The 15,862-nt window shown below is 45.2% G+C and overlaps 1 protein-coding gene across 3 annotated transcripts; it reads left to right on the forward strand.

The window, feature by feature from the left end:
- The first annotated feature begins 2,487 nt into the window (after nt 1–2,487).
- On the forward strand, nt 2,488–6,736 carry LOC147881676 (serine/threonine-protein kinase D6PKL1-like). Of its 3 annotated transcripts, XR_015543946.1 has the most exons (4): nt 2,488–3,422; nt 3,552–4,538; nt 5,320–6,471; nt 6,590–6,736. XR_015543946.1 is itself a non-coding variant. In XM_087401597.1 (3 exons), the coding sequence occupies exons 2-3, from the start codon at nt 3,832–3,834 to the stop codon at nt 6,227–6,229; spliced, it is 1,617 nt and encodes a 538-aa protein (XP_087257723.1). In that variant the 5' UTR covers nt 2,488–3,422; nt 3,552–3,831; the 3' UTR covers nt 6,230–6,736. The 3 variants fall into 3 exon arrangements, 2 of the variants coding, with proteins under 2 accessions (XP_087257723.1, XP_087257724.1); XM_087401597.1 differs by having other exon boundaries at nt 5,320–6,736; XM_087401598.1 differs by having other exon boundaries at nt 2,488–3,417; nt 5,320–6,736.
- The last annotated feature ends 9,126 nt before the right edge of the window (nt 6,737–15,862 follow it).

The raw sequence follows: 15,862 nt of genomic DNA on the forward strand, positions 1-15,862 counted from the left end.
TAAAAAGGAAAAGGAAAAATGGCATGCTAGTAGGTTTAATGTTGTGGATTACAAAATTTGACATGTTCTATGGGCCCTATTGAAAGGAAGTGCATGGAAAAGGAAGCAATACAAAATAACAAAAAATGTTGGATTTATTTCAAGAGCATTGCACATGTATAAATTGAATATTCTCTATTATCTTGATTTTATCAAGCTATGAATATCACCAAAGATGAATGTTTTAAGACCACCATGTAGTAGCTCCATAATTGTGGAGTCCAAATTTTAAAAAATGAACCTCATAAGAAATTGCTACACCCGATCATGCTTTGGTCCTATTGGTGAAGAGAAAGAAAAAAAGAAAAAAGACGATGATGTTGTCTTTATTGTCCATTGACACAAGATATAAATATGTCATGCTCAATATTCAAGTAGTAATAAATTAGAATTTGAGACATTAAGGGAATTCCACATACTTTGCTACCATCAAGAGAATTCAAGAGCTATAGTATATGGGATAAGCCCTTTGAGTTGGGCTAGTAGGAATACAAGCTCCAATAGGGCTCCATAAAGCATATGATGCCAACTTTATGTAGACTTTTAGAAGTGATAGGGACTAGGATTTTGAAGATAAAGTGCAAACCTACGATAAAGTTGAAGAGATTGAGTCACCAAAACACGAGTGTCTTGCATTGCATGAGTTGAATTTATGTGACGCAAGTGGCAAGAATCATGTTGTAAAAGGAATGAGCATTCCTTGCAAGGACGCGTTGAAGTTACGAATGATGTTGGCTAGATGAAAAAGGCCTATGAATGGACCCTCTACTATTATAGAGATATCATGCACTATACAACAAGATGACAATTATACTTTACCATGTGTTTCTTTATCCCAGGGCGTATGCATCCATTTGGTGGGGGAAAAACCACTTATTTTCTTAGAAGAGAACAATCTCCTCACCCCTATGTGTCGAATTGGAACCTTATCTAAGAATAGCACACTCACTCTTGTTTCTTGTCAAAGTGGAGAAGTACATACAATTAATATCAACTCATATGCATACAAATGAAGGAGAATGACATTGTTGTATGTCCAAACTAATGACTTACGTTTAAACTTCCCCTTCCAAGTGAGAGATCTAGGAAATTACAGGTGAAATCTAGGATCACATGCTAGAATTTTAAGACAATTTATGCTTTCACATTTTCACAATTTGAGACCTATGTTTTGCCTACATACATTGAATGAATTCATGATGGCCAACATGGTTAAAAACCCAAGGATCAAGTTTTGAGAAAACATTTTTAATGCCTTAATTATATGCTACTTTGACTACACAAGTAGTAGAGCAATACTTTGTAGGATCAATGTTCGACACACATTTCTTAAATGTTGATCTTATAAACATTTGCCTTGAATGTGAGGGCTTTTAGGAATGAGGGCATGAAGGTGACACTCAAATTTCTTATTATTTTTGTGTAGGGGGGGGGGAAGAGAGAGAGAGAGACAGAGAGAGAGAGAGAGATTTCATTATAGAACACACTGACTACCCTTAAAGCTGAGAAAACGGGGGTTAAATAGTGATGGCGGCAAGGTTAGGTCATTGAGAAGGCAACGATGTTAGAAAAATGTTAGCAAAGGACTATGGAATGGGGATGGTGGGTATGATGGGGTGATAGGGAGGGTCCAAGAGGATAATGTGGTTTTTAGAGGGACATAGTCTTTTTCATTTCTTTCATTTCATGTAGATACAATTGACATTGTTCTCTATATAAAACTCGAAGTTCTCAATGTAAAAAAAACGGCCCGATCGAAATAGAGGTTAGGAAGCTCCATTGCAACCTTAAATCTTCTCTTAGCCTCCCTCAATCCCTCCTTTGGAATCCATCTTCTCCCTCTTCACAGCTTGATTGGGCCCTTTGCTCCCTTAGAACACAACAGAGAAGGTTGAAGAAACATAGGAATTGGGACAGCAGCAGCTGTTAGTGAGTCTGGTGCCTCTCACAGACGCCGCTACTGTTGATCGCCTTCCCTCTCTCTTCGTAGATCTCCATGAAACTTGATGGTTGTCAATCACTCCCCCTTTGTTGCACCTGAAATAGTAGCCCTAAGGATGCCTCAAGAGATGCTTTCCCTCTCTCTTTGTTGGTTCCTCGGACCTGCATCAAAACTTGGTGGCTGTTAATCACCCCCCCTCTATTGCCACCCCAGATTTGCTGAAAATTTCGCCAGTTTAATGAGGTTCCAGGAACACTTGAATAATCTTGACGCGCAAATGGGGCAAGAGCTTGAGCATGTTGTGCCGACTAGTACAACCATACGTGGGTTCACAGGTTGCGAAGACCAAGGTTAGGCGACAAGGTTAGATCTTCTCTCTCTTCGCGATGCAAACGACACCGTTTTCTCTCTCTTCCGGAAACGAGTGTTTTGGGAGATTTCCAATGCAAAAGCGTGAGATTTGTGAAGCAGGAAGCCTCAATCTTTTTCCTCAACACTCGCATCCTTTGTCTTTGTGCCTCTCAACTTTTTCCGCCATTGCTGCTGCGCAGTCCAGAGCTCCATTGCTTTCTCCCTCTGCTTCTGTTCGTCCTCTTCCCCTCTCTCTCCCCACTCATCCTTGTCCTGTACCTCGGATTCCCAGCTTTGTACCTCTGTTCAGATTGTTGTCTCCCCCACCCTGCCTTCCCCTTCCCCGAAAAGTCCCCTCAGCGGTTTACCCTCCTCTTCTATATCCATCTTCGTCATTGACCCTGCGTCCCCTTCAGGCTATGGTTCTCTTGGACCAACCTGTCTGTGTCCCTTTCGTATCATCTCCAGCACTCTTGGCAGACCACCAGCCGCATTCGCAGCTGCTCCTGTCTCTTCCTGGGCGGTGGTGGCAGGACGGGAGCATCGGCGGTGGTCTAATAAGAGAAGGGCTGTCTGGGGAAGCAAGTAGCGAGTGAGGAATCGAGCGTTACGACTCAAGAGAGTAGATTGCTGTCTCTTGATTCGAGAGAGGGAGGGGGGGAGAGAGAGAGAGAGAGAGGAGCATCTTCGCTGAGGGCGGCCAAGGACCTGGTCCTTCACTTGTTCTTGGCGTGCGTTTTGGCGAATGTGCCGGGACGGCATCCTTGTGTGACGGAAGGGTCTTGCGGATGCGGGAGACCTTCTAGCGGTTTTCTCGTAGCAACGTGCAGGAGGAGTGGCTGCTGTTACGCATGAGCCGCAGGCCTCGCTCAAGCATGCTTTTTGCTCCGCAAAGCCGTCCTCTGCTGCCCGCATCGCGTGCCTGACAGACCGGGAAGCTTTAGAAAATCGCGAGAGAGGACGAAGAGCGTCGGTAGTCCTAGTGGTTCTACATAAGATCGATGCTTTTGTGTGTTCATTGTTCTTCTGTCGGAGGAGTGATTGTTCCCATAGGCTAGCTTTCTTGACGACAGAGCTTCGCTCTCGTAAGGTTCTCTGTCCATCTCATACTTGTCCATCTCGTAGCTCCGGATTTCTTGCCCAATCTCACAACTTTGTGGAGATGGTCCTCTCCTGCAGTACTTCACACCCTTAATGTTTTGCGTCGGCTCTTTTGCAGGTGACGCTTCTACAGTTGATTAGCTCACCTGCGCATGTCTCTCGTTTCACACCAGCTTGTTTACCGCTCTCCGTGGCATGGAAGAAGGCTAGGCTTGCTTCTGGACCACTTGCTCACCGCAAAGTCAGCTTTTATGGTTCTCACGTGAAGCAGAAGCTGTCATCCGAAACTGTCTACCCCCCCTGAGAAGGGTTGGTAAAAGAACAGATCATTGTGAAAAGAACAACCGTCTCACGGGGCGCATTGTTGCTGCGGCGAAGTCTCAGAGAAGTCTCGAGCGATGGCAAGCTTTGGGCTTCAAACAATCGGACAAGGTGACCGAGGCCTTGTAGCGTCTGGAGAGTTAGTGGGCGCCAAGGCATCCGATGCTTGCGCACCCTCGAGCGGAAGTCTGAGTTCAACAAGCAGCATGGACACGAACTCGAAAAGCAGTCTAAGCAGTAGTATCACAGGCAGTATTAGCAGCAGTGATTCGAAGGCGAGCGAAGCCAAAGCTAGAAAAATTGGTGAACAAGCTGAAAGTAGGACGAGCAGTAGCAGTGAGGTGAGTGATAGCAATGAGAGTAGCTGCAGTAGTTTCAGCAATGCAGTGAGCAAGCCGCACAAGGCAAACGATGCGAGATGGGAGGCAATTCAGGCCGTTCGAACCAAAGAAGGAAGCATAGGATTGAACCATTTCAGATTGCTGAAGCGATTGGGATGTGGGGATATCGGAAGTGTCTACCTTTCCGAGCTGCGGGGCAGAAATTGCCATTTCGCCATGAAGGTGATGGACAAGGGCGCTCTCGCTAGTCGCAAGAAGCTTCTGAGAGCTCAGACGGAGAAAGATATCCTACAATGCCTGGATCATCCGTTTTTACCAACGTTGTATACGCATTTTGAGACGGATAAGTTCTCGTGCTTGGTTATGGAGTTTTGTCCGGGGGGTGATCTGCACACGTTGAGGCAGAGGCAACCAGGCAAGCATTTTTCGGAGATGGTAGCGAGGTACGTGGAATTCAATGTTGCAAACTTCTTGCTTTGTGTACGCAGAGCTACTCACTTTCTTGGTGGCAGAATGCTCCTAGCTGCGGTACGAGGAGGTGTGTATATTATATGCTGGATATGTATTGTGGTTGCTACTGTTACTGTGCTGTGGGGGCGAGGAAGTGGAAATCTGTTGAACGAATTGTGATATGTATGCATGCTCATTTTTTCTGAATGGTATGGCTGTTGCCTGAATAAGCTATTGAGAGCTGAGCACGATAGGACGACTCAGAGTGGTAGGGGGCTGTTGCTGAGCACGGGAATGGCATAATTGCGGTGCTGCGTGCTAGGAAAGTAATGCTGTGCGTTTTGGGCAGGAAAGTGGCAAAGTGCTGTCCGTTTTGGGCAGGAAAGTAGCGATGCTAAATCATAAGCTAGTGATAGCTGTGCATGTGTAATAAGATCTTGGGAGATGTCACTGTTGCTGGGAATTGAGTGTTCACAGAAAAGTTTTCAGTTTGCATACAAAAAGATCTGTCAACTTTCCACGTCACAAGTTTTCCATAGAACTTCTGATGTCGTAAGGCCAAAATATAACTGATGTTTGAGACTGCAAAAAATAGATCTGGGGGATAAATTTCAAACCTCGCGATGCCATTGGATATTAACTTCAAAGTTTGCAATTTCAGAGTAGTACATAGTACCCACAGTGTGAGGGTGTGATGGGAAGAATGATAATGGAAAAGGAAGGAAGGTGTGATGTGTATACAAAGTGATGTTGAATGAAGCTATGGATGTGCAGGTTTTATGTAGCAGAAGTGCTGCTGGCACTGGAGTATCTACACATGATGGGGGTGGTGTACAGGGATTTGAAGCCGGAAAATGTATTGGTGAGGGAGGATGGACACATAATGTTATCTGATTTTGATTTATCACTGAGGTGTGCAGTGAGGCCAACGTTAGTGAAAAGCACATCTTCAGCAATAGACATGGATTCTGGGCGAAGAATTCCATCTTATTGTGTACAACCAGCTTGTGAACCTTCATGCATAATCACTCCTTCTTGCATTTCAGCATCTCCTTCTTGTATTTCTCCTCCCTCCTGCCTCATCCCTCGTCTCCTCCCTTCTTTCAAGCTCAAATCCAAGCATCCTAAACAGCCCAAAACTCCCCCCCTCCCCCCCCTCTCCCCTGGCCTCCCTGAGCTCCTCGCTGAACCCACCTCCGCTCGCTCCATGTCCTTCGTCGGTACCCACGAATACCTCGCCCCTGAAATCATCAAAGGTGACGGCCATGGTAGCGCCGTCGATTGGTGGACCTTCGGTATCTTCCTCTATGAATTGCTCCATGGCCGTACCCCCTTCAAAGGTGCCGGCAACCGTGCCACCCTCTTCAACGTCGTCGGCCAGCCCCTCAGGTTCCCTGACTCCCCCTCCGTCAGCTTTGCAGCTCGCGACCTCATCAGTGGCTTGCTCGTCAAAGACCCACAACACAGGCTGGCTTTCAAGCGGGGCGCCACAGAGATCAAGCAGCATCCCTTCTTCGAAGGCATCAACTGGGCTCTTATCCGAAGCATGGCTCCTCCCGAGGTCCCCAAGCCGTTCGAGCTTGATCTTTCTGCCAGTCAGGCCCCTTCTGCTGTGGTTGAAAAAAAGCAGGGAGAGATCGATTCCAAGTCTTCGGGCTCGTATCTAGATTTCGATTTCTTCTGAAACTTTGCTAAATGAGGACTAATTCACCTATCGACAATGGAAGATGTAGATACTTGTTTGGCCTTCCCTGGAGTTCGATGGTCTGTTTCTGCTTGTAGTCTGTCTGAGTGAATCTCGAAAACGCTCATGAAGCTTCCCTTCCGATCGTAAGATTCGAGCACAGTGATATATTACTTTCTAGCTGAAATATCCATCCAACCTTAGCGGAGGAGTTACGAAATTCCTGAAAGTGAAATTCCCAGGTAAGTTTGACAATTGGAAATAGCGATCTGCGTGGTATATAGTTTTTATTTCCGAACACTGTATTCTATGTTAGCTTTCTGGAACGAGCTCTTCTGACATATATTATTTTGCAACCAGCAAGAAACCCATCCCTTTGCCATACCGCTATGAACTTTTGGAACGAGCGTATCCGACAGACCGCAGCCTAGGCATGTAGGCAAGGCATGCTGACTCCTGAGATTCGATGTGGGAATAGCAATCCTCCTTGTATGCAGTGCTTTTGGATGGACGCGATGGCTCTGGAGCTTGCCTCCTATGAAAATATATTTATGTCGAAATATCAGGGAATCTGGTTGCAGTGTCTTGCTAGCACTCTTATCACCTTTTCCAATTGATTGCTGATTACCTTTCTTATAGGGCCTTAGCACAAGCATGGGTTTAGGATGGGAATATTTTTGTCATCATTACTCCCATCCTACACCAGCCACTTTTTCTCCCATCCTGGACCATGGCCTCTAGACCTTGGCAGCCACAATGGGTTCCCCTTTTTTAGGGATTCAAAAACATGGAAGGATGACATGTGTCCTTGTCCCCATGAGGTCCCCACCTCTTAAACACATGAAATGATGCCATGTGTCCTCTTCCTCCTAAACCCATCCCTAGTTCTTTTTTTGTTAGCACATGGTGGGATGGGAATAGGATAGAAATATACATGGGACCACTTTAGACAACCTTTTCCCATTCCCATCCTATTTCTTCCCATGTGCTAAGCCCTCTTAGCCACAATCTTTCCATTGTTTGCGAGCCACAGAATGTGCTACGAAGTTTCAAGCGTGATTGCCGCCACGACCCTTTGCATGGTGATCCACTCTATATGCCAACGGGCCACAGTGCTTGTTTCTTCGTAAATTACGCTTGTTCCCATGATGCATGTTTCCCTCATTTGTTGCCTCTGTCTTACATAGAAAATGCGCATTATTAGAAAACGCGCTATAATGCGCTCTCTGCCTCGCTCCCTCCCTCCCTCTCACCTTGGACATGTAGTGTTTTTGGGGTGGTTCAGGCATGGTTCAAGCAGGGAAGGCAGTCGGAAGCCTACCGGAAGGCAATTGGATGCTAGACTCATGCAATTGGACTACACAGGCAGGCAGGGTCCGGCAAGAGGGGGATATCCAATAGGAACGCTTCTCTCACCTACCGAATTTTAATCCTAACATGTGCCCGTAACTCTGATAGGGTTCGATGAGTTTCAAGTTGACATGTGTCCCTAAATCCAATTGCCTCCGGTAGGATTCTGCTTGACGGAATGCTATCGGAAGAGACTTCATGTGCCCAACTTATCTCTCTCTCATTACGATTTCCAACAGCGTCAAAGAACTAAATTATTACAAGCTTTTCTGGTTTCTATGATCGACATATGCGTTCGAGACTTCATTCTGTTGTGATACTTCAACTTCTAGAATAGTCTCTTTGCAAGTGAGAGCCCCCATGTTTGGAGCTCTTAAGCAATGGATTCTAGAAAAGTGTCGTTGGAAGCCCATTTTCGGAGCTCCTAAGCAATGGAATTCATGTCCATTCTCAAGTTTCCAAGTCCCAACTCATAACAGCCCCACATAATTTGGAATGCAAAACTCTTCTTATTATTAGCGATCTTCACGTGCGATTACAAAGAATACTATAAAAGCAAGCTTCAAGCGGAAAAAGCTACAAACTTGCTGTGAGCTCAAGCTACCCATTTGCTGTGAGCCCATTCCATACAAGTTTCAGAATAGTAAACAATATAGGACCTAGGTGTCAGTCTTGCACTGCCCTCGTGCCACTGCCTTAGCATTCTCGAATCTCAACCAAGTCTTCTTGTTCCGTCGTACAATCAACGAGGATATCTTGCTGTTCTTTCAACTATAGAGCTGTTCAGTACAGACGGCAATAAGAGAGTAAGGTTTCTTTTTTTTGCGGTAAAAACTGTCTAAAATTTTATTAAAAGGAAAATAAAAATAACTGTACAAAGAAAGGAAAATTGGCAGCCTTGGTGCTTATTCCCAAAATTTGCTCATCTTCAAAACTTCATTTCTCCTCCCAAAAGACTGAGCACTTCTCTTGAAGTCTGCCATGAAATCTTCAACGAGCAATCTAGACATAGGCATCCTCTTAAACACCACTTTGTTCCTAAAAGACCAAATCTGCAATATGACTAAACCCCTCACCAATTGCCATTGAGAATAGAGGCATATTCTTATCACCTTGCGGAGCCACCTTCCATCTGACATTAAAGAAAACTTGAATTGACTTGAATATAGCAATCACTCCTCCCCAAAACTCGCGGACCAATAAGCACTCCTAGAGTAAGTGAGATCCAGGCACCTTACCAACCAACGCCCTCCAGAGTGACATAATTATTTTAAAAGAGGCGGTAGCCTTCCATACTCTCCGAAGTCTCATGGCCCAAATGTCAAGTTTGTCCAACGGAGCAGCATTTTTCCATTGGTCACATGCCATTATAGAGCCCACCAAGGGGATCTCTTCATTAAAATCCTTGAGATTCAGTTTTGCAAAAGGCTTGCATAATGGTAGTGCCCTCTTTGAAGATGGGGTTGGCTGGCCAATCCTCTTAGATCCTCTCCAGCAAAAGCCGGACTAGATCACACTTTGCATTAGACAACGCATAGGTCCTCTTGACGCTGTAAAGACCCAACTATTTTTGACCCCTTGGGTCCCATACTCTATGAAGTTTCTCAACCTTTTTTAAACAATCTTGTCGCTATCTTAGGATGACTAACAATTAGGACAGGGCCCTCATTAAAGGCATAGCCCGATAGCCAAATGGATCTTGCCAATGAGGCATCACCATGTAAGGACCTGAGTTTAGCCCAGCTACATCCTTTAGCTTTACTCTTCCATATCTGCACCATTTTGGCCAAGAATTTAGGTTGAGGAATTTTGATAGGCACATTTGAAAATAATACAACTTGCCATGGATACTAGATCCCCCTTGGGGCTTTACGGCATATCAAATCCCTCCTAATCTTAGCCCATGGCTTTTCTCCTGCAACTAATAACAACCATTTAGAGCATAAGATGTCATTCTTGGTCTTCATTCGCATTAAACCCAAACCTACACATTGCTTAGGTGACGCAGCCAGATCCCAATTGAAGGCATGCCATCTACCCTCCCGAACAAAACTGGTAGTACAACTGTCTACCTTTCTAAGGAAAGCATTGGAGAATGGCAATTTGGAGAGCACATACACCATCAACGACTCCAGTACATGCTTCACAACTGTGATCCTCCCTGCTAATGAAAGGGGTCTCCCTTTTCATTTGTCTAGCTTACCTCTGATTCTCCATAGTGCCTACTCGAACTTGCTCTTAAGGGAAACCCCAACACCCAATGGGCAGCCTAGGTATATCAAGATTTGACCCTGAGGTACCCAGTTAAACCGGAAATTAACTGACCACTTAAGAGAGCCACACTGTAGTCGACTTGTTGCTATTGACTTTAGAGTCCAAAAGGAAAACAAATTCGTCAACTATTCCCATAAAGCTATGAACATTTTCCTCATTTCCTACCAAGAAAATGGTATTATCATTTGTGAAAAATTGAAAACAAATAGTACCTTTTAGAATTCGGGGTTAATGCCCCACATGTTTTGCCCCCCCCATTTATGAGGAGAAGGGCAAGGAGCTTAGGTGGTTAGAAGGGGGAGTGATTGAGAGGGGGTTGCCGATCGGTCAAAGTCAATGGTCGGTGGTCAATGGACGGTGGTCAAGGTCAATGGCCGATGGCCAAGGTTAATGGCCGATGGTCAAGGTCAATGGACGATGGCCAATGTCAATGGTCAGTTGTCAAGGTCAATGGTCGATGGCCAAGGTCAATGGTCAGTGGTCAATCCACCACCCCTTTGTGGCCTCTCCCCTCTATTATATAAAGCCCCCTTCCCCCTCACTATCATATAGCACTCAAGCCTTCAGCCTCTCAGCACTGAAGTTGATCCAGCAGCGCGCACTTAGTAGGGAGAAGGTGACTTGTCTAGCCCACCATTGGTGGAAGAAGATTGCCACAATTGTGGCCCTTTGTAGCTGCTTCTCTTGTAATCTTTTGCCCTTCATTCTAGAAGGAAGAACTTGTTCAGTTTTTCCATCTCCTTTGTTACTTTGTTGCTACACTTTTGTTGAGTTGTTTCCTAGCAAGTATTCATCCCTTTTGCTTCTGCTGTACCGTGATTTCTAACATGATATCAGACCCCATGTTCTAGGGCTCACCTAAGAGCTTGAAGGAACTTCCATGTGAGAATCTTTGGCAAAGATGGTCCCACTTCAAGTATTACTTGCTGCCCTTGCTGTCCGAATAGTAAGAAAGAAGATTTTTGTTTCCAAACATGTCGACAAAAGAAGATTGCAGCAACTGTGGCCCTTTGTAGCTGCTTCTCTTGCAGTCTTTTTCCCTTCACTCTAGAAGGAAGAACTTGTTCAGTTTTGCCATCTCCTTTGTTACTTTGTTGCTACACTTTTGTTGAGTTGTTTCCCAGCAAGTATTTATCCCTTTTGCTTCCGCTATACCGTGATTTCTAACATGGTATCAGACCCCATGTTCTAGGGCTCACCTGAGAGCTTGAAGGAACTTCCACGTGAGAATCTTTGTCGAAGATGGTCCTGGTTCAAGTATTACTTGCTGCCGTTGCTGTCCGAATAGTAAGGAAGAAGATTTCTATTTCCAGAGATGTCGACAAAAGCCTCATCCTTGACAGCCCCCTCTCCCTCTTCTTCCTTCATCCCCAACTTCAGAGAAAGCGAGAAGCTCGATGGTACCAATTACCCGATATGGAAGGTGAAGATCCTTGTGGCCCGAAAACTATGGAGGCTTGTCATGGGAGGTGATCCAAGGCCAGTAGACACCTTGGACAGCAAAGGAAACATAGTTACCTTGGCAGATCCGGATGATCTTGAGTATTGGGAAGACTGAGATGCTCAAGCTCTTGTCATGCTTATTGAAACGACAGCAGACACGGTCCCTACATATCCAAATGGTAGAGACTTCCATAGAGGCATGGGCCATTTTGAAAGACCTCTACGAGACGGACAACACAGCCCGCATCCTCACTCTGCATCATCAACTTCACAACATGGATATGAGTGAGGGAGACAAAGTACATGACCACCTGACGAAGGTGAAGGTTATGAGAGGCCAACTCATGGTAGTTGGTCAAAAGGTGGATTCAATCCAGTCGACACTAATGGTGCCACATAAGCTACCCAGCAGCTTCAAAGGTGTTGTGACAACGGTCACAGCAGGTCAAAGAACAAAGCCCATGACTTTTGAAGAGCTTTGCCCTCTTCTCATCCAGGAGGCGGCTACAGAGGATTTGTACTCCTAGGTAGACGAGAAAGCCCTAATTGTAAAGGGCAGGTCTGTCAAGGGCAACTCCAAGGACTTCCACAAGAAGATTGACGATTAGGAGCACAAGAAGAACATGAAATGCTTCATTGTGAGAAGCCTAGTCATATGGCAAAGGAATGCCGCAAGAAGAAGGTAGACCTAAAGTGAAAGAAGCAGAACAAGGGCAAGGAGGAGTCAAGCGCAGAGGCGGCAAATGTTACCACATAGAAGCTCTTTATGATCTCAGAAACATGCTCTGCTCTCTTGGCAAGAGAGAATGACAATGGCTGGTTCGTGGATAGCGGTGCCTCGAAACACATGTCCTTCAAAAAGAATTGGTTCACCACCATGGAGTCTACTCATCCAGGCTCCAAATTAACGGTGGGGGACAACAAAACATGCTAGGTCAAAGGTGTTGGAAGTATTCTTTTTGTCTCATGAGCTCCAACGAAAAGAAGGTAATATCTGGTGTACTTTATGTTCCGTCTTATGCAAAAACCTTCTCTCTACGAGCCAGATGGACCACCATCAAATGTCGGTTCTCTTCAACAAAGGTCAAGTCACAACAGTAAAGACCAAGGATGGAAAGGTGGTTGCTAGAGGAGTATAGGACCATGGGTTGTATCGACTCAATGCCCCACTTGTTCATGGAGATCAGGGCCGGTCCAAACTCTGGCACGAACGGTTTGGGCATGTGAAATATGACACTTTGACCAACATGTAGAAGACCAAAATGGTAGATGGACTTTTGCCAATCACAGGCAAAGATGGTGTTTGTCAAGCTTGCTTGGAGGGCAAGCAACATCGAGACAAGTTCCCTCAGGAGGCTTCATCCAGGGCTAAGGCCCCTCTAGAGTTTGGTCCATTTTTGACTTCTGTGGACCGATGTCGACAAACTCCTTCCAGGTTCAAGGTATTCTCTTTGATTTGTCGACAACTTCAGCAGGATGACTTGGGTTTGTTGTATTGCCAAGAAATTTCAGTCCTTTGAAAAGTTAAGGAATGGAAGGCAAAGGTGGAGAAAGAAACAGGGAGGTAGGTCAAGGCTTTCCGTCCAATCTAGGAGGCGAGTTTACATCAACTGAATTCAACAGCTTTGTAAAACACATGGAATCAAGCAACAATTGACTACAGCCAGGACTTCAGAGCAAAATGGTGCAGCTGAAAGGAAACACAGACCTCAGTTGAGATGGGATTGACTATGTTGCAAGGCAAGAATCTTGCCAAAGCCTATTGGGGTGAAGCCCTTGCAACCGCAATTCATATTCTCAACCGGACGAAGACAAAGGTTGTGGAACACATGACTCCATACGAGGTGTACTTTGGTAAGAAACCAACAATCTCTCACTTACGGATTTTTGGTTCTAATACCTATGTTCGTGTGCACAAGGATGAATGGAAGAAGCTTGATCCCAAAAGCCAGCAGTGCATCTTTGTTGGCTACAGTGAAGAGTCTAAGGCATATACACTCTTTGACCCCAAGAAGAACCAGATCATTGTTAGTTGAGATTTGGTGTTTGACAACTGGCAGTTAGTTTAGTTAGTTTTGTCCTTCGGAACCACGTGGGATACAGCCCTGATGACAACTGTGCGTGGAATGTGAAGGTATGGACATGGGTGTTAGTGTTTTTGAGCCTTCCCAGATGCTTCTTTGGCTTCTCTAGATGGTCGTTGAAGGGTCAGCATGAATTGCTCCCTCGACATGGTTTTGTTGCGCACTTTAGCCGATACACTTGTTGGGTCCATGCGAGAAATCGGTCTTTTGTGTGAAGGTAGGCTTGGTGATGCTTTCTGTAGTTTAGCGGGGGTACTCCTTTTCTGTGCTTGGGCATGCATGCCACTTTTTGCATCGTTGCTCTCTCTTCAGGTGCACGGGATGGTACAGAAGTAGGTTCGGGAGAGATAGGAGGAGGAGTAGTGTCCTGCAGAGGGACTGGGATTTCAATCTCTTGGTGTTGCGACTGTTCTCTTTCATTTGCTTCTTTCCCTGCAAGTCTTTGTATCTGCTACAGCAAGATGCTTTCTTCATGGGAAAGATCATCTTCTTTCTGAGAGAAACCTTGTATGCCATGAGGATCTTCTATAGAATGTCGCTATGCTCCTGGTTGCACTCATAAATTTGAAAAGACATTGGTAGCATCAATAACATTGTCACTTAAAACTTTCGCCCACCGTGAAAAACAAATTGAACATAGTGCCGAAGCTCGGATGGTGTTCTAGTTTTGGGGGGCTCTGCTAGGCATGTCTCCTAGGAGAATTTTTTTAAGCAGTAGTCTGGCGTGACAGATCTGAGTGGAGGACCATAAGGTTTTGGACAGTTTACAATTGAGGAATAGGTGTGGTATATCCTCCTGGGCACTTCTACACCTCTTGCACATGCCGTCTCCACTGTGGCTGATCCTGCGAGATCTTCTAGCAGTCCAGACTCCTTTGTGTAGGATTAGCTAGAGCAACAAGGTTTGGTTCCCAGAGATATTTTTATCCCACACCTTTTCGAATCTCTTCACTCACATTCCCCAAGAGTCTCTCCTGTGCCATTGTTAACATCCATGGAGTATAGTCACCAAATGCAGGGTAATCAGTGATTAGAGGTGATTAGGCTTCATGATTTACTTCAACGGTTGCAGCCATGGAAGGAGTACAGTACAAGCTCATGGAGTTTGAGCCCAAATACCCCAAACGGTCATAGGTTGTAGGTTCCAGCTACAAATTGCCACAAAAGGTGGCTAGTGTGGTTAAGTGCCTCGCGGGAGTCAAGCCACAAATAGCCCAAGATCAGCCTCGCCACTCTAGGTTTTGAGCCTCGTATAGGGGGTTTAAGCCCCAAATAGCCTAGGGATTGGAGGCGCGAGGCTAACACAAGTGCTATTTGGGAGCCGAACCTCCTAATTCCAGGCTTGTCCCAAGCGCTCTTATATGGTTAACACAAGTGCTATTTCTAACAGTAGGGAGAGATGGAAAGAATAACAATATGCCTTGGCACCCTATGGGTCCAAGAGCCATTTAATGTAAAGAAAGGGAGAGTGCTAAAAGGAAAAGGGTTGGCCCTCCCTTCAAAAGGTGACATGTATAGAAGACCAAATGGTTGACTTTGGTCTTCATTTATATGCATAAGTTTCGAACACTAGCTCCCTCTTCTCTTTCAAGAGTGTCTTTGGGTGTTATCTTGTGTCCTTTGTAGTGCCTTTGTGTTTGTCACTCCATCCGCCGTCACTCTCCTCCCCTCTTGTCTTCCCTCTCCCCCTTCCCTCTTTCTCTCATGGAAACACACTATGGAAACACACTGCGACAATTTTGGAAGCGGCTTGCGTGACACAAGTGGATGGCTCGTGCTTGCATTACTCTCACAAGGAAGTAGCTTGGAGTAGAGGCTCCAACGGCATCGCTTCAAGATCCCCGTGACACGTGAGTCGCCATCGAGACCACATTTTTGGCACCGATGTCGGGGAATGGAGGTATGCGTTTGCATTTGCACTTTGTTTCTTTCATAATCTACCCATTGCACAAGACTTCAAGCTTAACTTGGAGCTTTGTTAGTGGATTTTTAGTTGAGTAATGAGGAAGGAAGTGTGAGTTGAATGGAAAAGAGACGAAAAATTGTCATTTCATGTGGTAGAGCATTTTTGAGCTTGGGAAGCTTGTTTTTGAGTTGAGTGAGATGATAGGAAGGTAGTTTCTCAAATTGCTAAAGTATGTATGTTGTCAAATCTCACAAAAAACAACCAAGAATGAAGAATCAAGCTGAATTTTGAAGTTGCTTTGTGTGTTAATACTCACCCCTCAAGAAATCTTGCATTTTGGCATTCAAATGTTGTTTTTGTTTCAAGTTTTTTTCATTGAGTAGGTAGACTAGGTAGTATAGCATCCTCCTAGCACAAAAAAACTTGAACAAAAAATCCAAATCCTTCAAAAATCATAAAACCAGTCAGCGACATAGCGCTTTTCTATTCCCACGGGTCGGCGGCTTAGGCACTATCCTACCGACCGTCGCCATAGCCGTATCCCATCGATCAAACTTCATTGATCCATGGCCATAG

The sequence above is a fragment of the Dipteris shenzhenensis genome, chromosome 30, assembly GCF_047967505.1.
Source record: "Dipteris shenzhenensis isolate YYH24624 ecotype China chromosome 30, Dip_SZ_1.0, whole genome shotgun sequence".
NCBI classification, from domain to species: domain Eukaryota; kingdom Viridiplantae; phylum Streptophyta; class Polypodiopsida; order Gleicheniales; family Dipteridaceae; genus Dipteris; species Dipteris shenzhenensis.

Excerpts from the sequence above, each read along its gene's own strand:
- LOC147881676 (XM_087401597.1), top strand. The coding sequence starts at position 3,832 with ATGGCAAGCTTTGGGCTTCAAACAATCGGACAAGGTGACCGAGGCCTT. Across the intron at positions 4,539-5,319 it reads TTTTCGGAGATGGTAGCGAG|GTTTTATGTAGCAGAAGTGC; the intron begins GTACGTGGAATT and ends ATGGATGTGCAG.